At 39.8% G+C, this 24,816-nt stretch overlaps 1 protein-coding gene across 1 annotated transcript in view; it reads left to right on the forward strand.

Annotated features, from left to right (window-relative positions):
- The first annotated feature begins 3 nt into the window (after nt 1-3).
- Nucleotides 4-24,816, forward strand: part of LOC141915451 (ras-related protein Rab-32-like) — a 57,290-nt gene continuing 32,477 nt past the window's right edge. The window contains exons 1-3 of the mRNA XM_074806984.1: nt 4-128; nt 12,298-12,330; nt 13,895-13,991. Of these exons, the coding sequence (XP_074663085.1) occupies nt 20-128; nt 12,298-12,330; nt 13,895-13,991 (239 nt within the window). The 5' untranslated portion in view covers nt 4-19. The remainder of the gene's footprint in view (nt 129-12,297; nt 12,331-13,894; nt 13,992-24,816) is intronic.

The raw sequence follows: 24,816 nt of genomic DNA on the forward strand, positions 1-24,816 counted from the left end.
ATCACGTGATGCGGTCAAAATGGCGGCGCCCATGAATGAAGACGATCTTGTTAGCGGCGCATCCTCTGACATTACGAGCAAACACGAATTTCTATACAAAGTGTTGGTTGTAGGTGAATTTGGAGTTGGTGAGTTCTCTTGATATGTCAAAGCTGAAATTTAGTAAAGTGCACAGCCGAAAAATCCAATTTTACTGTTTTACTTACTGTTTTTGTTCGTGTTGGTGTAGATACGAAGTGGATATTTCACCGTACGGTATAGGCCTACGGCTAAGTATTAACTTCCGCTATTTTACCGTACATTATTATGTAATAGATGAAATCTAAGTGACAGACGCCTCGTCACAGCTTGATTAAATTTTTCATAAGAAATCATAGCGATTCGGGAAAACAACCTCAAGTACCTCAAGTACGGGGTAACGAAAACACTCAAAATATTGTCAGTGAAGGAACACACTTAAATGTTGTTAATGAAACTGGAAAGAGAATCAACTCCAATATATTTCATATTGAAATTGTACTGTAGTTGGACCCAAAGCATTAAATTAATGAAGAAATTAAATCAATTCTTAGTCAACTTGGAAAATTGAAAATTAATGCCAGAGTTAAGGGGTGGGAGGAAAGAAGATGAAACTGTAACTCTTAAGTTTTGATTCATTTCTAAAATTTGGGCTCATTATAAGCACAAATTTCAGAAATGAATCAAACCTCATAATTTTCTAATCTTAGGCTATATTATAAGATCAAATGAAATTTTAATTTTTAATTTTTGCGAGAAAAAAACTTGAAAAATTTCTTATAAATTAGGTCTCGGTACCACTGTCGATTATTCTTTCGATTTAGATAAACTGTCATTTTTTAATGGTTTAAAACTCTTTGTGAAAACATAATGTAACCAATGACATTTCTATGGTGGAAACTGAGAGGGGTTTTTGCAATATTGAAGAATTTTGATCTGGTAGTTTATTTAGAAATTAGTTCCATTTGGAAATAAAAGGAAGACGAGAAGATTACAACGCATTTTTTAATTACTGTACCTTCATAGAGAAAAAAATCGAATACGCGTTGAAACGCACATATCGAAAAATTATTTTCTGCTAAAAAAAAATCGAATTAGCAGAAAATGAGAATGTCAGTACAAAAATTGATTTCTCTTGCGAAAAATATACACTTCTTTCTAATCCTCCGGGAATACGGTTCAAAATAAGCAGTGCACGCGGCCAGCGGTACCGAATTCCTTATTTGGTGAAGAAGGGGCGGACACTAACGTTTTTGCCGACCGCGATGTTGGTGCTGCGAGCGAGCAAGACGTGCTGATCCGGCGCCGTACTGGCCGAGAGATTTTACGACTCTAACGCGACTCGCAGTTTTTAGGGTCATTACTTTTGATTAAAAAAGCGTATTTCAGTGCTGCGGCTGGGAATGACTGCTGTGCGCGCGAGAGCGTAATTCTCCGGGAGTCGAACCTGCGCGCCGACGAACCGCGTGGCACCGGGCCGCGGCCGCGTTTTGTTATTGAATTCGCCCCTGTTCTGTTGCTAAGGGAATTTCAGCTATTTTCAACTCGATCGATCAACGCGGTTCATTGTTTAACTATTCATCGACCCAATCTTGTTTGAAATATCATGAAAAAAATACATTCTGAAATAACCCGATCCATAAGTTACCGTATTTTAGTTAGTGGAATGCCGGATGTAATAGATGAAATCTAAGTGACGGACGCCGCGGTCAATGCTTGATTAAATTTTTCAAGAAATCATATAGCAATTCGAAAACAACGACATTCACGTAAGGGTGTAGGTAAACGAAAACACTCAAAATATTGTCGGGACTTTAGTAAGGAACGCGTAATGTAGTCTGAATACCAGTCGTTGTTACGGTTCCGTACAACGTCTGACGCTAAAGTATCATATAGAGGTTAACTCCTGTTAATTGCAATGCAACAACTGATTTTAGTGTCAAATCAAACCTTTGTACTAAAATAAATTAATTAGTTACCTTGTTGACTTTGAAAATGTGTTTTATAATAAAATTTTTGATGATTTAAATCGCGAATCGGAGAATTTATTGATTTGATTTGAATTGAATTGATTGCCACTATCGGGATTTCCAATACTGACTAAATTAATAAAATGTGAAAATTCAATATTTCTCTCTAAAATTACTCTAAATGTTATTTTTTGTTGATAAAATGCATAAATTTTGGTCAATTTTAACCTTAAAAATTTGAAACAAGAATAACATCTGCATTGGCATCAATGTCAGTCCAAGTTTAAGTTCGAATCCGTAATTTACACTCCCATCATGCACCACGAAAAGCCGCCATATTTGTTATGGTGCTTCACTTCAACTATTTTTTGAGGCGACTTGTCAAAAGTTTTGAGCTACTACGATCGTCAAAAGCTACTTAGGATTACAAATTTACGCACAAACAATAGTTAACTTCTATCTGATTACAGAACAGTCAGTTTGAGGTAAGTTGATGGTGTTTTAAGGGGTGAAATAGATGCTCAAAGCCTCGTCCCCCAAAATGAGGGACGAAAATTAACCTTATATGAGCACTTTCGCCCTAGTCGTTGTTTCAGGAACAACGGCTAGGTACTAGACTACACGTAATGTTGTCAATGATATTGGAAGAAAATAACTCCAATTTTGTTTCATATTGAAATCGTACTGTAGATTTGGGCCCAAAGAATTAAATTAATGAAGAAATTAAATCAATTTTTAGTTAAAACTTAGAAAATTGAAAACTAACGCCACAGAGTGAAGGGGTGGATGGAAAGAAGATAGAACTGTAACTCTAAGGTTTGATTCATTACTGAAATTTGGGCTCATAAGATTAGAAAATTATGAGGAAACAGATCAAATGAAATTAAATATTCTGCAAGAAAAAAACTTGAAACATTTCTTCTATTATTAAATATAACCTAGGTCTGTTTGCGCTGAAAGATAACTATTTCGATTTATATAAAATGTATGAAGAATTTTTTATGGTTTAAACTTTTTAAAATATCATAATGTACTATGGACATGGTGAAACTGATACCGGTACAGTATTTTTGCAAGATTGAAGAATTTAGACCTGGTTGTTAATTTAGAAACTAGCTCCATTTGAAAATAGGAAGACGAGAAGATTACTACGAATTTTTTAATTACGGTACCGTGAGGAAAAATGGAACACGTTGAACATCAATTGGAAAATTATTTTCTGCCAGAAAAAATCGAATTAAATACTGTCGAGAATTAACATCTGTATTAGGATGAGTTTGACTCATCTCATCCTACCACACAATTCTAGATGTCTGGAAACCATTTATTACTGAACGGAAACACCTTGTAAGAGTTTGTGTTACGTACGTGGGTTGACCACGAGCTATAGTACTACGCATGCGCATGTAATGAATGATAATCTGACTTTATGGGATGAAATAAACTCTAGTATTAGTTTGCAATTCAAGCATTCGGGTTGTGTTGATCTACTCCAAGCTGACTTCAAGTCACACACACTTTCACAAATACAGCAGGAAAATTCATACGTAAATACAAAAATTGATTTCTCTTGCGAAAAATATTTATTTGTTTCTGATCCTCCAGGAATATCGAGTACCGGGAATCTACGGCCCAAAATAAACAGTGCACGTTGCCAGCTGTAACGAATTCCTTATTTGGTGAAAGAAGGGGCGGAGACTAATGTTTTTGCCGACCGCGATGTTGCTGCTGCTGTGAGCGAGACCGTGCCGATCCGCGGGCCGCCGCGCTGCTGTGAAATTTTGAGTATATCATCCGACTCTAACGCATCTCTAACCGCAGTTTAAGGGTCATAAAATTTTTATGAAATAAACGTTTCTTTAGTGACGAGGCTTGGGATTGACTGCTCCACGCGCGAGCATAATTCTCCGGGATTCGAACCGGCGCTGAAACGTTGTTTGTTATTTTGAATTCGCTCCCGTTGTCAGAGGAATTTCAGCTATTTTCAACTCGTTCGATCAACGCGGTTCATTGTTAAACTATTCAACAAGTATTAGTTATTTCGCTGCCGGATTTTAGCGTGACGTAATTCTACTTCCGATTTCCCCATGAGATTCAAACCGGACGTCAAGTGACGTCATTTCTTTCTGACTTTGTCAGCTAGTCAGAAACGGTTAAGAAGACACTTCGTAGTATCCACATATACGCGTTTACCAAAGGGACGTCCACCCCTATGCGCATGCGTGGCGTAAATCAGCGAATCAGCGACAATGTACAGTAAAATAGCGGAAATAAATACCATATACAGTAAAATATCCACTGCGTTGTTCACCCAGTCCTGAGAATGGCCGGTTCGCGGAGCTCCGTATACTGCCTATACTAAAGAGCTCGCGTGAACCACCCACCCAGTCACGTAGTCGTTATTTTACGTCGAAATTGTCGACTGACGCTCAGTCGGCACTTCAACCACTCAGTACTCGGCAACTACTCATCCGATTTCAATAAATAAACTACCTACACTGACCTTATGTTGTTATCTTTTCATTGTTTACACTCTAAAGAATATATTTGAAGTTCAAGTGGCTGGAAATTGCCTCTATAAATATTTTAGTACTGCTTTTGTTGTACTAAAAATGGTTCCTCGCGAGACTCACCCGCATGAAAAAATCAATATCTTAGCAACACAACAATAGATACCGCTCTGCGCGACTCGTGGATATTTGACAAGTCATGGAAAATAGTTTCATACACAAAATACGATGATAAAATGACTAAATAAACACAACAGTAAGAACAAAAAAGATCAGAGGTTTGCAATGATGGTTTATTTTTCGAAATTGGTTGAATGAGAGCTGAGAAGTGATGATTAGAGTTGAATTCAAAAGAATTTAAAATCACCGCGTATATGGCTTCCGCGACTTAGTGTCAGGGGTCGCGTTAACGATATACCACTGACACTAAGGTTCTCGGTGAACTGCGTTGTAGATCATGTCCATTTATCAATGCCAATGGATGTGGATGAGACCTGTTTTTCTGGGATATTTTGCTTACCTTATGGGGAACATACCTCATTAAGGTCTTAACAGAATGTAATAGATCGTGGACATCAACTGAATATCCGATGAATATCCGATAATATGTGTTATAGATGAAATCTAAGTGACGGACGCCACGGTCAGTGCTTGATTGAATTTTTTCTAGTTGTTAAGTAAGAAATCATATAATAAATCATATAGCGATTCGAAAACAACTTCATTAACATATTGAGTGTAACAAAACCACTCAAAATATTGCCAGTGTCTTAATGAACTCATTAAATGTTTGTCAATGAAACTGGAAAGAAAATCAATTCCAATATTGCAGTACTGTAGAGGGCCCAAAGCATTAATAAATGAAGAAATTAAATCAATTCTAAGTTAAAACTTGGAAAATTGAAAACTAATGCCAGGGTTGAGGGATGGGTGGAAAGAAGATGAAACTGTTACTCTAAGGTTTGGTTCATTTCTGAAATATGGGCTTATAGGATTAGAAAATTGTGAGGAAACAGATCAAATGAAATTTAATTTTCTGCGAGAAAAAAACTTGAAAAATTTCTTAATTGCAAATAGTCTCTTACAACTGTCTGCTAAAAGGATACTATTACGATTTAGATGAAGTGATTGTGAAAATGTTTAACCAGACATGGTGAAACTGAGAGGGTTTTTGCAAGATAGATCTTGACCTGGTGGGTTAATTTAGAAATTAATAGCCCCATTTGAAAATAAAAGGAAGACAAAAAATTACAACGCATTTCTTAATTATACCTTCTTGGAGAAAAAAAATGCAATACGCGTTGAAAGGTACAATCGGGAAATTATATTTTCTGCCAGAAAAAAATCTAATTAGCAATAAAATACAAATCTCTGTACAAAAATTGATTTCTCTTGGGATAAATATTCATTTGTTTCTTATCCTTCGGGAATGTCGAGTACCGGGAATCTATGATTGAAAATAAGCAGTGCACGTGGCCAGCGGTACCAAATTCCTTATTTCGAAATTTAGGGGCGGAGACTAATGTTTTGCTGAGACCGTGCCGATCCCCAACGCTATTTTTAGCAGATTCGACGACTCTTAACGCGCCTCTCTCGCCGCAGTTTCATTTAATTTTATAAAATGAACGTATTTCAGTGCTGCGGCTGGGATTGACTGCGCGCGAGAGCGTAATTCTCTGGGATTCGAACCAGCATAATGCTGAACCGGCCGGCCGGGGCGCGTTTGTTATTATGAATTCGCCCCTGTTGCTAGAGAATTTCAGCTATTTTCAACTTGTTCGATCAACGCAGTTGATTGTTAAACTATTCTTCGACCCAATCTTGGTCGAAATTTCACAAAATGAATAAATTCTGTAATCGCCCGATCCAAAAGTTGCCATATTTTAGTTTATGGGCTGCCGGATTTTAGCGTGACATAATTCTACTTCCGATTTCCCCAAGAACTTCAAACCGGACATCAAGTAACATCATTTTTTAGTCAGATTAGTAATTTATTAGTCAGATTCGGTTAAAAAGACACTTCGTAGTATCCACATATACGCACATACCACATATACCAAAAGGACGTCCTCCGGGCGCCCGGCATCCGTCTATTATTCCAGTTCTGTACCAATAATGGCAATTAGATGGATTGGCAAAGAGTCTGTTTTAATCCAGTTGAATAAGAGAGAAAATCGTCCATGTTGTGAAATTTCTTGAATTTGAATATTGCTACCATGCCTTCACCACCCTGATTTAGTTGTTGAAACTCCACAACAAAAATAACTTGTCGGCATGGTGACAATGTTCAAATTCAAGAAATTTTACAAAATGGATGATTTTCTCTTCTATTCAACTGGATTAAAACAAACTCGAATAATATCGGATATTCATTTGTTGTCCGCGATTTTTTTTGCATTCTGTTTAGACCTAAATGGAGTATGTACCCCAAAAAGTTAGAGAAATATCTCATTGGACATTAGTATCTAGCCGTTGTTCCTCAAACAACGTCTAGGGCCAAAGTGCACATATAAGATTAATTTGAGCGTCAATTTCACCCCTTAAAACACCATCAACTTACCTTAAATGCACATTAATCCAATACAAAGGAAGTTAACTATTGATTCTGTGTGAATTTGTAATCCAAAATAGTTTTTGATGATTGAAGTGACTCGAAACATATGACAAGTCACCTCGTCGAAGCACAGTTCAAGTGAGCAAACATGGTGGATGTGGTTGTGTAATTGTGGGAATTTACGGATTCGGACTTGGATCATTGCAAATGGCTGATTTATTTACAGATTTTTTTCTTATTTCAAATTTGGAAGAGTAGGCCTAAATCATTCAAATAAACATGTTCTATCAATAAAAAGTAACATCTTATATGATAATACCGAATTGTCAAAGTGACTGCTTCGTCGTTACAGGACGTATCGCCCTGCAAATTTTCCTGGTGGTAGATCTCGACGTGTTTTTTATCGCTTGGGCATGGTTTCCAATGGAAATGTATTCTGGAATTTATGTGGTGGGCCATTTACCAAATTTTTGGTAGTCTCTCCTACTGTTCACAGAGGGCGTATGGGTCTGCTGGCATAGCCACTGACTTGAGTTGTCAGTTGATACAGTACGAGTTACTGCTGCCTTTATGACCCAGCTGCCAGGTCACGAAACAGTTTTTTAAATGTTAAAGATGATAGTAAATAAAAGCGTGGTGCCAAAGAGCTTGGCTTTTGATGTGTCGCAGTTCATGGTCTTTGTAGCCACGACCTCTGAAGAGTACTTTAAGGACGGTTCCAGACGCTGCGTGTAGGTCCGAATCGTAACTGCAGATTCGCCAGAACCGGAGAATTTGACTTTTAACTATATTGGAAAATGTATGCTTAAGGTGAAACGAAGATCGATGAAGTAATTGATGTGAATCGGTTGGTTTGAAGTAGACTTCGGTGTTTGTTATACCACTTGTCTCGAATCGAAGGTTTTTGAAAGTGGCCACGTTCAGGATGTTTCATGGATTGGCTTACTGTTGGTAGTACATCGATGAATTGCATCAACGTTTCACGACCATGTTCCCAAACCATGTAGATATCATCGATGAACCTAGCATATAGCGATGGTTGGAGTTCGCTTCTGGACAGACCTTCTTTTTCCCATTCAGCTACAAAGATATTTGCATTAGAAGGAGCAAAACGCTTACACCTTTTTCCTGTAGATATGTATTTTCGTTGAAGTTAAAGTCAGGTTTTCTTCAGGCTGATCTCGAGTAGTTTCAGCAACTCGGCATCCTGGGTTCAGGTTATCTCAATGAGCTTGTCGAATGCTGGCAATACCCTCTTCGTGGGGGATGTTGGTGTAGACCGATAGCGAATCGATATCCATGGCAATGAGTAATGCATCGGCGCTAAATTGTTAACCTGCCAAAATATCTAAAAGATGGTTGGTGTCATTGACGTATGACAGGTGACTACAGCCTTTATCACCTGCCTTTATTACCAGGGAGGTCTAGGGATTCAAAACCAGTAATTTTTGGCTTGATGAGAACAGCTTTGAATGAATACGACCAAGTCAATAAAATAGGTTATACAGGGATGAAAATATTACGCGGAAATGGGCGAGTCCGCAGTTTGATATCTATTTTTATCATTCTTGTGATTCATGTAGATCCGTTGAGAAATTGGAGGGTGGTACCTGGTAGTGTATATAGTTTTGAGGAAAATTTGTGAGTTGAGATCATAGCACACTTAATGAACAGACGGTAAAAGCATCTGAACCGGTGCTACGATCTCTAAATTGCTCATATACAACGTCGTTGCGAAACATCAAGCCACCTGTCAGCGCGAGTTTCAACAAATTAATAATTGTATATAATACCGCTGCGCAGGAGATTTATTTCTTGAATTTGCAGTCGCGTTCATTATTTTAATATCTAAAACATGCAGCTAGGGCTTCAACGTAATTTGTCTCACTATATGTATATAACATTTGGATATAGTCAGAGCCATCCTTTTCATTTACTCGAGACATAAACAACAAATGATCAACCGCGCGTGGCAGCAGTCTATTTTGTTTAGTCAATGCTGGAAAATGGGCCTCAGATGCTCCAAAAACCCCTTGAATTTCAAAATTTTCTTGGGGGGGGGGGGGGGGGCGTGAACCTGCGGTATCATCTACCGTTTTACTTCCGGGTTTTCTCATCCTTCTTGACATTGGATCTTCCTCGTGCATTATCTGACTCCTCGTGAGATGTTTTTTGCCCCCGACATCTTGATGGTTAAGATGTCCAAAAGAAACTTTCGTACATCTCTGTGGAGGCTAGTAGGGTGCCATTTGCTACAGAAGTCGCATTTAATTCTTTTGCAGCAACACAAATTATTCGTGGTAATGAATCCTTTCCATTAAACATGGGTTTTGAAGAATTTTCTACACTGGTCCAAAATTGTGATTGGACATAGAGCACTTACGGTTAGACTTACTGATACTAGTTTTAAAACTTCTAGCTCTTACACCAGGGGTTGAATTACACCAGGGTGGCCATTTTGAATTATCTTGTTAGTAATTCCAAAATATATTTTCGGTCTGCACCTTGCCTCTGAAGCCCCCTGAAATTCCTGGAATTCACCATATATCCCAAAAACAGCCAATCACATTTCGCTTGTAGAGACAATTCCCCCAATCAAGATCATCGCAATTTTGTATGCAAGAGCTAAGAATTTTCCCGCAAAAACAGTTGATTGAGAAATTTTAACCATGCCAACCATGTCATCGATGGAGGTTTTTCATGTCTTCAATCGCCTCAATTATATGTCATTTAGGCTGCAAAACCAATGAAAAAAATTTTCACATAAAGATACATTCCCCGATTTTACATATAACTGGCTCAATGCCAACTCTTATCGCTCACAAATGTGACTGGTTCCCTTGGCCAAAACTGGGATTGGAAAATGTTAAAATAACATCCTCGATAAAGTATATCACACTAAAACGTAGGTCCCATTGGACTGACTGAAATTTATTTTACGATTCAGTGCATTGCACATCCAGAGTAAAATATAAAAGAAGTATTGCATCGAAGGTTTAATGAAAAGATATCTAAAATGAGAAATGTAAACCACACTAAACATGCATGTAGAATATTATTACCACCGTATATTTTTGATAGGCTGATTATTAGAGTTCACATGGTATGCACCGAGAAATCTTGCCTAAAAAGAGGTACACTTCTCACTTAAAGTTCAATAGTATGCACAGAGGGAGACTACATGCTCTCTCTCAGGGATAGCTGCAGCACGTGTCAGTGATGCGGCATGTTGAGGACCAATATTTGGGGTATAACAGGGTTCACAGCTTTAGTAACACTCCAATCACATCGCCGATAACGCATCCTTTATGTTTTGTGTCCCCAGTGACATCACGTGGAACCCATTAGACCACTGAACGTCGTAGATGTTCGACTTGTTTTGCCGCAGAACGTCCGCCAACATCCTCAGTACAATAGCGCCACATATATTTTGAGGGGGTCAAAGGTCAAACTTTTTACCAATGATTGACCAAATCTATACAGCGATGGAAAGCCTGTATAATTATCTGAAAGAAGAACCAATGGTTGTAATGCATCATTTGCAGTGGTTTTCACACTGCATCTCTTCTTATCTTAAATGCAAATTCAATTGGCTTATGAAAGCATTTTTTATTCTGGAACATGAATATGAAGTCACTGCGTCTAATGGGTTAACACAATAAATCATAGAAAAAGTGGTGCAAGTACTGGTGAGAACAAAGAATAACATGACTTAAATATAAAAATGTACTTACTCCCTCACAGAAAGGTAAAACCAAAGAGCGTGAACACATAATGCCTAGACGTATCAGCCCCACTCCGCGCAGTTGCGCCACGGCGCGGGATTTACGCGAAGCAGCAATCACAAACATGGCCACTCTCTCAATTTTCAATGATAGAAATCGTGTGTGCATTTCAATTATTTCGGCTGTTAGGGTTTTAGGGCACAATGTAAGTTGATGATGTGATATGGCGATGTTAATTAATGATAATTCCGCAATGATGCTAGTCACGAACGGTGCCGATTGAGCGTACAGCTGCAAAAAACACTAAAATGTGCGTCGTTGCGTAACTATTTGCAGTGAATTGCAGACGAAATATGAAGCCTTAACGGCCGTTTAAAAAAAAATTATACCAATCGCAATTTTAAAATAAAAATGGGATAGAACCTAAAAAATTCAGGCCATTTCTAAAATGTTATTACTAATTTTTAGTCAGTGCCGAACGTTAAGTTTTCCAACAATAATGAGGGGTGGTAGGTAGTCATGCAATTCAAGTCATCATTTATTACACGCTAGTTCCTTGTTGTTGAAAATCTCGCGAGTCCTGGACCAAACCCCATTGAGCAATGTGATCTGTGTGCACTACACTACCCATTACACACTCCAGTACCCACAGCTTTCATATATCCATCCAAATATTTAGAGTGTCTTTCTTCCTGGATTTGTTTAATAATCTTTGAATGTCTTAACAATGCCACACCTATGTATCTTCAGGAGTTATTGACTTTATACAAATCTGCTAGAACACTCCTACACGCCTGGAGGTGCATGCCCCTAAACATAGCATTTGCAGTACAGATTTTGTAAATGCTGCACCAATTACATAATTCTCTACCGCTGTCATTAACTCAATAACTACGTTAAGCCGCTGTCAGCAGCTCGCCGGTATTTCCCATTGCATACGGAAAGCCGCTGAGAGCGGCTTTCTTGAATTTCACGAATGTTAACACTGCCTACATTCAAACTACATGTGATTTTAACCAATCAGAATGCAAGTAAACATTATCATAAATTATGTGAGGGAAATCCATGGAATCCTCTACGCAACGCGTCATAGACACTATTGATCATGAGAAGTACCAGAGGGGGAATCCCCTGTTAACCAAAATGGAGGAAATTCAGTCTGCTGCTCGCGATTTTTGAATTTGGGTATTCCGGATTGAATGAGTTAGGAGAATCTAAGTAGTCATCAGGGGTACTAAGAAACCCTGAGGATGGGTTATCTGGTATCCCCATAGATACACCCTAACCGTTATTTCAATGATAGAAGGTTCTAGAACGATGACCACACTCAAACGTGGTGAACGGATAGGTGTCACACCTGACGATGATCTCTAGGGTGAGATCGAAACGTTGTGTCTTTTAAATATTTTAGATTTAATAAATAAATTCTGGTTTTTAAATTCTTTAAATCTTTAAATAGTGGGATTTTATCTTATTATAGAAGGTTCTCTTTGGTAATGAATGGATTTTGATTTTTTCAGGAAAGACCTCCATCATTAAAAGATATACAGAAGGTAAACATTTTCAGTTCAAATTTTTTTTCAGTCATAAAAGTGTTGTAATTCTCCAGCTAAAATACCAATTATCCTTTCTTTGAGTGGGGGTTGGGTAAAAGTTCATGAAGTTGCCTAAATCAAGTATACTCCAAACATCTGTGCCCAGTAAAGCTCGTCTAACTCCGGCAAAATTCGTCCGAGGTAAGGAAAGTCTTTTGTTAAAGATAGGGAAATGCATCAGGAAGTCAGAAAAATGATTTCATTTTTGTCTGAGTTCGTTAAAAGTCCACGCTAGCCATGTCCAAGTAGGCGAGGTTCACTATATTATAAACATTTTATTCAGTACTACTGCAGTCAAAGCTCATTATAACACAGTATATAATTATGTCGTAATATGAATATTCACCTGGTATTCATTGGCCAGAATTAGAACCAAAACATTATCTAGATTCCAAAAAGATTCATTTAGTCCAGGAGCAATTCACCCGAGTACCTCTGGTTATAGGGATCATCACAATAAATTAGTGAGGATGTCAAGTCAAGGGCTGAACAAGGGACCAGTCATTTATTACGTACGCATGATGGGCGGTTATGTCTGATCCGTACAGGGTCTGTACAGGGGAGGGGGTTCAATTATATGTTATGATGACATATCAGCGTAAAGTCTATGACGTCATGCCAATGCTAATAAAATTGATCGAAAGTCGCAGTAAAAAAAAGTGCATCAGACTCATCTCATTTTCACAGCACCTTCAAATTGTCACTCCGTTCACGTAAAACATTAGAAACAGTTGAAAATTACTCAAAATAATGTGTCAATTATTCCCTACAAGAAAGCATCACAAGATTTCTGATTTAATGGTCCAAACAGTTATTCTATCGCATTTTTTCTTGTTAGTTATGTGGCAGATGAGAGGGGGTTAAGCAATCGCGTAGTGATATATCCGCATTGACATCGGCAGTAAAGAATCGGGAATGGCCACTTTTGAATAGTTTCACCTTGACTTATTCTAGGTCAACTTGTACATCACCATATACAATATAGTATTCTGTAAGAACCCTCACTTTGACCCATCATCGTAACCTTAGCTCAGGCGTGAGAAATCTATTTTTGTTTCATTCAATATTTTGTCAAAATGATTTCATTTATCAAAATCGCTGTGTCTCTGAATAGCAATACCTCACACCCTGACCCAGATACTAGCTACTGGAGAATTATATCAATAGTACTTTTATTATTAAGAGGTGACGAGATTCCATCCCCGGCTTTCAGCTAATGCTAATTTCAGGAATTTCTACTTGTGTATGATATCAGAAAACTGATTGTACATCGAAGATATTCTTGATGTTTCCTTTTTATACAACACTCAATCATTAAAGAAAAAGGAAAATAGAAAATGATTGTAATACAATTTTAAAACTTCTCCCAGAATAATTCAAGGAATTTTTGGAAAAATTGCCTTTCCAACTGATTATGAGGGGAAAATGAAAACAGCATTATTAATCCTGATTTTCTCATGTTACTATTTTGCAGTTCAACTTGGTCATAATGACGTCATATTTTGTATCTATCAAATTTTAGGATTTTTCTCTCCAAATTACAAGCTGACAATTGGTGTTGACTTTGCATTGAAGACATTGCAGTGGGATGAACATACAAAAGTTAATCTGCAGTTGTGGTAAATATTTATGCATTTATAAATTACCAGTTGCAAAGGTCATTTACAAATTAAAAGAATTAAAAGAAAGAATTTTATCTAATGGATTGAGGAAGATTAATTCTTGAACTCTTGTTTTATTGAAGAAGAAAAGTAAAAGGCATAACAGGATTTTTATATGGACTGCTTGTAGTCTATAACAACATCCTCCCACTGCTATCTGAGTCAACAGTTGTCATATGATCAGATTTACTTAAACAGCACGGTTGCAATGCTTCATCTCAGTTGTGTCACTTGTGTCACATCCGGACAGATTGGTCGTGGGCCTATTGAATAACAACCCTCCTAAATGTCGAAAATTTTGTTTTGAAGTTCAATCCAATGAGCCCGTTAATAAACGCAACAATTATACTCCGGTAGGCCTAAAGCCGAGTAAAACTCGATAAACACTTCAAGCGACATAGCGAACGATCTCCTTACCCCCACAGCAAACGCTTACTCCAAATTTCAAGTGTGAGTCCAGCATACGGAAAGGAGTGTGTTATATACTTGTATTTAGTAAATACCTTGTGCATTTGACAATGATCGGTATGTACTGTAGGAAATATAGAGTATTGATGGTATTGATATAGAGGTTGAAGCCCGCGGCCGAATAAAGTAATATATTCTTTTATTTTGATACCTCGTCGACATAACAGCTTTTCTCCGCTATATCTCTTCGGCGTGTTTAGTTTAGGCCTACGACTCTACAGTACACTAAAGATTTTTTTTAGTAAATACATGGTTAATTTGGTAAAGAAAAATAGGTATTGTTAAACTAACTCCTTGAAACCCGCAGCCAAATCACTGGTAGTAATAAACGAATTTGTACTCGATTTGATTCTCATGATAAGGGGAAACTCGCAGCTGATCCCCGAAACGACGATGTAGTGACACACGTCGATTCGTCGATGTTTACGGCTCGAAAGTGCTTTTAAAGTAGTAAATTTCCAGTGTATCGGTAATATGATTTGATGAGGAAAATGGGCTATTGTTAAAATTACTGTTTGAAGACCGCGGCCGAATGTGAAGTCTGCGGCAATAAATTAGTTCATTTTTACTTGAATTGATAATCGAAGTGACAATCGGCCTGCGGGTTGATTTCGGGATGACTCGAAAAACATGTCGCCCCATTGGATGGGGCTAAATTTTCGATGTTTACGGCCCGACAGTGCTTTTGTAACGATGATTCGTGAAAAAACATGCGGAGTATTTGTAGATCTCAGTGAGCTGAACGATATCATACGGATTGTATCGACAACAGCGGCAAGGTAACAAAGCCTTAGTTCTTTTAGTGAAAATAGTGTGACATGAAATAATAATAAGAACAAACATGCGAATCTCAATAGGGTTTTCTTAGATGTAACAGAAAACCCTAAATATAGCTGCAAAGCAGCGATAAAGGGTTTCTGCCTTGCCGGGTTAAATACCATACTAGGAAGGTTGCAAAAGATTTCACTGAAATCAGTTCATTACGTACTACTATCTGAGAAGAAGCGCCACCTAGGGGTCAGCCTGTATCATGGGTCAGCCCATATCATGGATATGTTGACCCATGGCTCGTAAGTGCAAAGTAATGATGTACCAAGTTTAGGGAAAATAACTTCAAGAAAATAGGTGATACAGTGTTCTACCATTCCCTCGTAACAAAGTACATGTGTATCAATTTTCATAAAAATCCCTCCATCCGATAAGTAGATATCAATGAAAATGCATTTCCAACAATTTGTAGGTAGCGCTACTGGAGCACCATATGAGTTACCTACTTAAACCTTACACTAATACAAGTGTCTTGTAAAGGGGTACTAACCACACATTGCAACCTCGATTCTATCACCAACGGTTAAGGACCTAGGAGCAAAAATCGTCTTCACAGTTTTCACAGTCCCCAGGTGGCAGTTGTATGAACTGATCATGCAGGTTGGCATATTACACACGTGTCTTTGTACTTATACCAAGTTTTGTGATTTTCATAATAAACAGACCGCATTACATACGAAAAATGGATGCGGAAATCGATTTTTCAAAATTTACGCCCCCTAGTGGTTAAAATAGGAACTAATCATGTGAGGGGTTCGTTGCATTTACTAACCAGGTACATGTGTATCAATTTTTATAGAAATCCATTGATACCCTTAGTCGATATAGATGAAAATGTGTTTTCCAGCGTCTTGTAGGTGGCGCTACTGGAGAACCATATGAGTTACATAGTTATACCATACATCAATACAAGCATCCTGTCAAGGGCTACTGATCACTCCTTACAACCACAATTCTATCTCCACCGGTTAAGGAGCTAGGAGCAAAAATCTGTTTGAAAAATTTGGGGTCCCATTTTCGAGCCCGTAGAGCCCAAACGGTTAATCGCAGATAGGACGTGCTATTGACTTCTTTAGCCTCCGGGCTGTCATGAACAACTATTGTGCCCGGCCGAAGCTGAAAACTCAAAGACAAAAATTTTTCTCACAGTAACTTTTCGATGTCAGAATTTTCAAAAGTAAAACGCCCCCTGGTGGGTTAACGGGGTCCCCAATCAAAGAGCCATTAGACTTACCTCAAGGTACCTGAATTCTGTACATCTCACGTTTCGTGTTTCAAGTAAAACCGTTGAGCAATATTCTTGTTACTAGCCAAATTCGAAGTATTAAAGCCTATGATGCTCACTACTAGTGTTGCCAGCTCTCTAACTTGTATACGGCACAAACACAAACAAGGTTATTAAAAATTCCTCAGTTGCGTTCAGTCGAGCAATGTCCTAATTCAACAATCGATTCGTAGAAGGAAGAGATAAAAATATCACCACTGCTTACGTGTTTACTACAGATCTACAACAACTCAGCTCTATCTATATAAGGACACAGACACAAACACACGTATTTAGGAGGCGCTGTGGGAATGACACGTAGGCAATACACATACGTATATGGATACTGTTTGAATCGGGCTTAAATTTTGATGTTTAGAGGCTCACAGTGAGTAAAGTGCAATTCTAATTAATATCATATACAGTATTTGTCAATGCAGCGTAGTACTTGTGATACAGAATGGTTTCACCGACAGTGAAAGTAAATTGAAGTTGTTTATATCCTTTCAGTATGATCCAGTGTGAAAAGAATATAATAATAATAATAATAATAATAATAATCAACAGAATTACAATAGGGTTTCTGCGAAAGCAGCAGAAACCCTAATAATAATAAGAAATACGCAAATCTCAATAGGGTTTTCTGTAATGTAACAGAAAACCCTTATAATAATCACGTAAATCTCAGGGTTTTCTGTGAAGAAACAGAAAACCCTAAATATACTGCATAACAGATCTACGTAGTTTCGCCTTCTCATCTACAACAATTGGGCTGCACTTCATGGTGTCGAGTTCTTGTACATCCATTTCAAGTTCCTTTCCTTTGCACATCCTAGACCCAACAAATCAAAATATAGAGAAATTAAAAGTTAGTGATATAATCTGGTTAGGGATCTCAACAGGAGTAAGCACCACAGTAACCATGTGAAGGTAAGTAGGCTTATTATTACTTATAACGAGCTTTCTCTGTCAAGTCTAACGCAAGTCAACATATTCAGTATTTGCCTGTTACAAACTTCCACCCCTCATCAACCAAAGTACTTTCTTACGTGCTATTCGTGACCTTAGTCCTTCGCATTTAAAACATTTAGTCTGTTTTCGCGAAATCTTTTCAGGGGTTGCAACTAGTTACGAGGGCAAAGTCAGCGTTTCGGTTTCTTTTTTCAACCACTTCCTCCATTTCCTACTCCCTCTGGGGTGCAGGGAAATCAAATCTTGAATGGGCTGCTCAGAAGCACCTCTATTTCAGCCAAGCGATTTTGCTTGCTGGCAGATTCTGGAGTTTTATGATTCGGTCCCCACATAATGTAATCATCGTCGACTGACTCCTCTGAAGAAATCTCAGAAGGTTTTTTGCAGCTCCCTCGGCTTCCTCCCAAGTCTTTTCTCCTGCCTAAAGACTGGGTTCTCTCCAGTTGGCTCCCAGTAGCAAGTTTTCATGTCATTGAAATGGACTGTCTTGATGATGGGCTTTTTGTTATGAAGAGGAGTTTCCGCGATGCCCTTGTAAGACTTCAGAATACTTATGTGTCACGACATATGGCCCTGGCCATTTCCCATGGCGGATCTACTTATGCATGGGATGATATGCAGTTGTTCGCGACTTCTCAATGCCTTGTATGCTACACATGTCACTGAAAACATCTGACAAAAGTTCACCCCTGGTCAGAATAGATACTTTCTGGGCACCCATATTGGGTGGTCCATTCATCACTATCTTTCGTGCAACCGTGTGGGCCTTATCATTCCGTAGAGGCCATGCCTCTGGCCACTTCGTAAAAGCATCTTGTGCTGCTGATATATAGCAGTCACCTTTTCTTGTTTAGACGCAAGGGACCAATAATATTGACATGTATTTGTTGGCCATACCAACCAACTGGTATTGACACAAGGTGCTTTAGACATTTTGGCAGGTGATTTACATTCGCCACATGTTCTGCACATTTTTATGAAATGTCACACCATGGCAGTAAGTCCCATCGCCCAAAATTGTTGCCTTACTTCGAGTTCCTTTTTTGTAACTCCCACTCCCATATGCCGGCCGGCAAACCCTTGATGCAACTCAGTGATTGCTTTTTCAGTGGTGTTCGATGGGAGAACTACACGGTGTGATCGATCTGCGGAACCTGGTAGTGGTCTGAGGACTAGTAAACCGTTTTGAAGGTGTAAACACTCAAACAAATCAAACAGGCTCCTCATCAATCTGCCACACTGCCTTAAGTTGTGTCTGTGGGTTTACCCTTTTCAACCTCCAAAGCCGTGTGAACCAACTAGATTTCTGGATCTGCCTGTTGGGCATATACTAGGTCCTTAAATGTTAACTGTATGGGGGCACTAATTTTTATGAGGTTGATACCTGGTGATAAAGGTAGTAGGCTGACAGTTTGTCCCAGAAATTTAATTTGTTTCTTCCACAGAGAGCATTTGCTAGGTTTCAACTTCAAATTTGCCTTTGAGAAACATTTAAAAACTTGGTCGAGTCAACTTAGGTGTGATGCTAGCTCTGATGAGGATACAATCACATCATCTTAGTAGATTAAACAGGATTTCCAAGCGACCTCATCTAAAGCCATGGACAAGTCTCGAAAAACAATCAGGTGCATTGCACAACCCAAAAGGCATAACATTCCATTCATAAAGATGGCACTCCATTGTGAATGCAGTTTTAGCTTTGTCTGACTCCTTAATCGTCACCTGCCAGTATCCACACATTAAATCCAACGTGCTATACCATGTGGCACCTGCCAACGCTTTGAGCGTGCTGTCAATACGACCTTCAGGGTGGGAATCTTTGACGGTTTTCTGATTGAGTTTACGGTAATCCCAGCCTCAAGTCTCAAAAAATTGTCTGCCTTTTTGGCCAGCACAATTGGGCTTGCCCACGCACTGTGCGAATGGCGTATTACCCCATTCTCCAGCAGCTTCTCAGTCTGACCTTCGACAAATTCTCGTCTTGCAATGTAAATGTCTTGGTCTGTCTTGTGGGTTTGCATTATCAGCATTTATCTCGAATTCCATCGGTGGGGTATGGTCGTTGTGGGAGTTACCAAATATTTCAGAACCAGGAGGAATATACTGGGTCTTCTTCAGAAAAACACCACATGTACTGGTGCGTTTTCGGTTTCGGCATAGGGGAACTTCGATTAGTCCCATCTAGAGGGTCCCTTTTCCACAATCTATGTTGCATCTCAATCTCGTCAGGAAGTCATTATCCCAATGAACAGTCTTGTGCAAGGTCGTCTGAGATAACCATCAGGAATTCTAAGCCACTTATCCCATGAGTTGCATCGGCAATCCCCCGTATACACATATCCTGCCCATTTGCAGTGGTAACGCTATCATTCTGCTCGACTACCCCTAGGTTGGCTGGCCTCCCAGGATTTTGAGTGAAGTAAGGTACAACCAGCGCCTGTGTCCAATGAAGCAGCGGCCCATGCCTTGTTTGTCTGGATATTACAATAAAGGGCAGCGTCATGCAATTCAATATCACCAATATTTAAAATCTGTGGAGGTGGGTCATAGAAACCCTTTTTCTCACTCTCAGTACCAGGTGGTAGTGTCGGAAATAAATGATCATGTCGACCATCGGTGTCCAAAATATATCTTGCTGCATCGGGCCCGAAGTCAGGGAAAACAAGAACAGGTGGCTGGGTGAGTGCATGCTTGATTTTGTCAAAAGCCAGGCGCTGTTCCTCCCCCCCAAGTAAAGGGTTGATCCTTATGGGTTAGCATGTGTAGGGGTTGACACATAGTCGCATAGTTATCTATGAACTTAGCATAGTACGTGACCAGCCCCAGAAAACTCTGGACCTCGGTGACATACTTCGGTGCAGGCCAGTTTAGGACCTTGTCAATTTTGGTGGGGTCTGTCTCTAACCCAGCTGCACTTACCACATGTCCAAGGAAGGCCAACCGCCGCTGCATGAGGTTACACTTCCTCGGTTTCAGTTTCATACCCGCAGCCCGGAAACATGAGAAAACCTCGGCCAATTTGTCAAGGTGAGATGTAAGGTCTGCCGAAGGGACGATATATCGTCCAGGTATATTGGAGCAGTCTTCCAGGAAACTTTGTCGAGGGCCATCGACATCAGGCGAGTAAAACACGCCGGTGCATTGATAACGCCAAAAGGCATCACATTCCACTCATACATCTTATTCTCGAACACAAACGCAGTCTTGTGTTTATCTTCCTCTTTGATGGGAACCTACCAATATCCACTAGTCAGGTCCAAGGTCGAAAACCAAGACGAACCAGACAAGGTCTCAAGCAGGCCATCTATTCGACCGAGCGTGTGGCTATCTTTGATAGTACAATCGTTCAACTTCCTATAGTCGCAACAAAGTCTAAGGTTACCGTCAGCTTTTCTTGCAAGTACAATTGGGCTAGCCCAAGCAGAACTGGAGGGGCAAATTAGGTCGTGCTCTAGTAGCTCTCCAGTGTAACCCTCAACAAATTCCCGATGTCCAGGCGGGAGTCTCCGTGGTTGCTGTTTCACCGGCTTTGAATCTCCTGTGTCTATTTCGAATTCAACCTCCCGTTTACAACCCTCTTCAGCAACCGTAAGAATCCCCACACACTGCAGTGGGTTGAAACAACCAATTGGCTCACCGTGCCTGACCCTTAGTGGTGCGTCTGAGAAGTTTGCTAACCTGACAGGTACCCTGTTGTTCTGTGGGATGACCAAGGTCTTACCCGTGCAGAATTGAGTACGCTTACTCCCCTCAATCATACCCGGCATGGAATTGTAGTGACCAAACCTTTTCTTGAATTGGCCAGCAACCACCATCTCACTACCAGCCGGTATGTAGGTCGTCCAATCAACTAAATTCGACAACAGCTTGGGGATTGAGAATTCTGCCAAAGGGGTATCTCATTCAGACCCCACTGCAGCATGCAGCGAGAGAAATCCAGAACACAGTTATGACGCAGGAAGAAGTCATTTACCCAGCAAAGCTCGTCGGCAATAACCATGGGTACCTGAAATTTCAGACCACCTAGTTCTAGGATAACATCAGCCTCCCCCCGGAGTGACAGGGCCTGCCCATTTGCTGTGGTAAGGACCCAACTACAAGGTCTTAGATCCCGAGGGGACCCAGCCCCTAGGCTGGCTTCCCACACTGGGGATCTAAGGACGGTTAAAGAGACCCCCGCATCTAAGAGGATCGATGCAGTTGCCCTTGTGTTGATCAAACCCGAAACATATAGCCCGTGTCCTGGACGCAAACATTCCCAATAGATAGTGTCTTGTCCTTCGTAGCCGTGTGGCAGTCAGGGTGTAAACCATCGTATGGTGTCCCACCTGTCACGATTCCCACATCTAGGGCTGGCTCCGTCTCACAAGGCTGGAGGTCGACCGGTTTCTGGGGGGTTGTGAGACAGTCCGGGTGTGAACCATTGTTTGGTGTCCGATTTATCACGTTCCCCACATCTTGGACTGAATCTGTCTCGCGGGGCTGGGAGTCAACTGATTGTCGGAGGGTCGTGAGGTGATCTAGGTGTAAACCATCTTCGGGGTGTCCAGACATCTCATACTCACCACTTTGAACCAGTTTGATCTCCGTGCTTTGGCCTCCTATAGCTGGACTTGTCCCCAACCTAGGCCTTTGGTATGGGGGTACATACTTATCAGGCTCGGGGCACTCTAATTTGTTGGGTTTGCTCTGCCCCTTGATCGACCCGAGGCTCCATTTCCCGCCCTCTGCACACAATCTCTTGCGTAGTGGCCAGGTGCCCCACATTTGCGGCATGTGACCTGGGGACATCAACTCGCGGGGTGGTCCGGGGCTCTGCAGTGCCAGCACAGGTCTACATTCCTGGATGGAATGTTTTGTCAACTGGGACCGCCTCCCCTCGTGGAGAGGTCGGCAACGGTAGTCTCCATTGTCTCCATGCTGGTGGATAGGCTCAGTACCAACCCCACCAACTCGCTCATTAGGCCTTCATTTTCCGGGGTCGGGTGCACCTGGTTGATAGTCCACTTTGGCTTCGGGTCCTGGGCTGATTCGAGGCCACGGGCTGTCCTTACTGCCTCTGCCAGGGTCTGTGGCTGTGAAATGTAGAGCGACTCCTTAGCATGGGGTGCTAGATTCACTCCGCACATATACTGGTCCTTGGCCAGTTCGTCTTGGAGGTTAAATGTCCCTCATTCACCTTTTGTCATTTTGAGAGTCAACTGCTTTGTCGCAACACCAGACACCACACTACAAATAGATGCAGTTGAGTATTTGACAGAATAAGTCTTAATTTTTAGACGTTTTACGACCACGTGGTCATGATCGACAGAAACAAACATTGTCTTATCCTATAAAGTGTATACTTTATTACGGATTTAATAAAGATTGAATTGAATTGAATTGCCGGAATGGCTTCTTGCGGAAGCATCTCCCGTAAATGACTGTTCCTTTTTTCATGTAATTATATACATGTATAATATTTAACACATACGACCTCTTGCTAACACCTATCTCGACCTATGATGTTTTTAATCGGCTTAAAGAATAAAATAAATTCTTACTTTGAAGCAGAGGCAGCCATTTTGTTATGTGGTCTCTCCGCAATCACACCGGTCGACAGATTGGAGAGAATGGACTCTCCGAACTCTCCAGAAATAGTCACCTGATCAATAATGGAGCGTCCGGATTATCCATACTGCATAAAAGAATCGGCCCATGCGGATACGGACTAAAATAAACAAGGGATATGGATTTGGTTAAGCCTAGTCCGCCACATACTGGTACAATCGATATCTCCCATCACTTGCCTGCCAAAACCGTACTGATACGGTTGTCTTGTTTCTTAACTTTAACGATAGATGGCGAATTCATCGCACAACACCAGTTAGTTTAATGACTTTACTACTAAACTATCATCAGTCGTTCAATACAGTGTGTTAGTGATATCATCTATTGAAATGGGGTCTGAACGCGCATGAATGGGCATATTTTATGCAAAATACCCCCTCTGCACTAGTGATTGCTGCAGATTTTATCACTTTTAGAAGAAATGCTGCTTATTTTACATGAAAAAGCAAGACCAGATGAACAAAATTAAACAAATTTGATGATGATCTCTTTTAGTTTTTGTTTTATGAATCTCTGAAAAACACGGAAATCCTTGCAAAGTGCGGCATTTCCTGAAAAATAGACCTGGCAGGCAAAGAGTTAGGAACCCAATCTTATTCTGATGAGTTTACATGCTGAACAAAATAACAGAGATAAGAATATATCACTGTTAATTCGATGAAATGTTTTATTGAAATATTTGAATACATGTATGGGTAAGTTGTAGATCGCTGATAAAGCACTATTATCAATATTATTATAAATTAAATTTATTCTGGTCCTTGGCCACTGTTGATGTAAGATTTTAAGGACTTCTAAATCCATACTAAAAAAACAATGATGGACAACAAACCTTGTGAAAGTTTATGTAGACAAATTAACTTCGTTATTAGAATCAAACACAATTTGTGTTTATGCATAACCTGGTTTACATTGAACCTGGTTTACGATCTAGCTCAAATCCACTTTTCGTCACAAACAAATTGTCGATAAGTTTCAAGATTTGTAGACCAACTGGCGATATGAATAAGCCTCTGGCCGAAGTTAAAATGCATTTACAGATTACAAAACCATTAACGAAGCTCAGCAGCTGAAAGACAGATAGACATACAGACACATTCAATTGACTCAAAACATTGTATGGTATTGCACAGCTGGGCTGTTTGGCGAATAGAATGTTGAGATGATATCTACAATGTTCAGAATTATCCGCTTACAATATAACTCCTGGCTGTAAGAAAATCCATATTTAATATGACCGTATGTCCAACACTTTTGAAAACTATAAATAAAATGTCCATAAGCCTATATGAATCAAACAGAAACCCGTTAGAAAATAAGGAATATAAAAGTGCGAGCGGATCCCTAATGCACGTCAGACCAGCGCGTTATCGGCTGCGCTATCCGGTCACTCAGCCACTCGTAAAGCTATTATATGATGGAACTTAATGTAGCTTAGATATGAGATTCACACCTACGTACATTCTTGTTCTTCTCTTCTGACATGATAAAATTCTTTTTACGCAAGATTAATTCATGATAAATTACTATACGAAAGTTCGCTAAGTTATATTTCTGTCAGAATTGGAAATTACGTTTATTGTAAAAACTTGCGGCACAAATCAGATAGATTACCCTTTGTGTAATCACTGTCATGGCAAA

The sequence above is a fragment of the Tubulanus polymorphus genome, chromosome 1, assembly GCF_964204645.1.
Source record: "Tubulanus polymorphus chromosome 1, tnTubPoly1.2, whole genome shotgun sequence".
NCBI classification, from domain to species: Eukaryota; Metazoa; Nemertea; class Palaeonemertea; order Tubulaniformes; family Tubulanidae; genus Tubulanus; species Tubulanus polymorphus.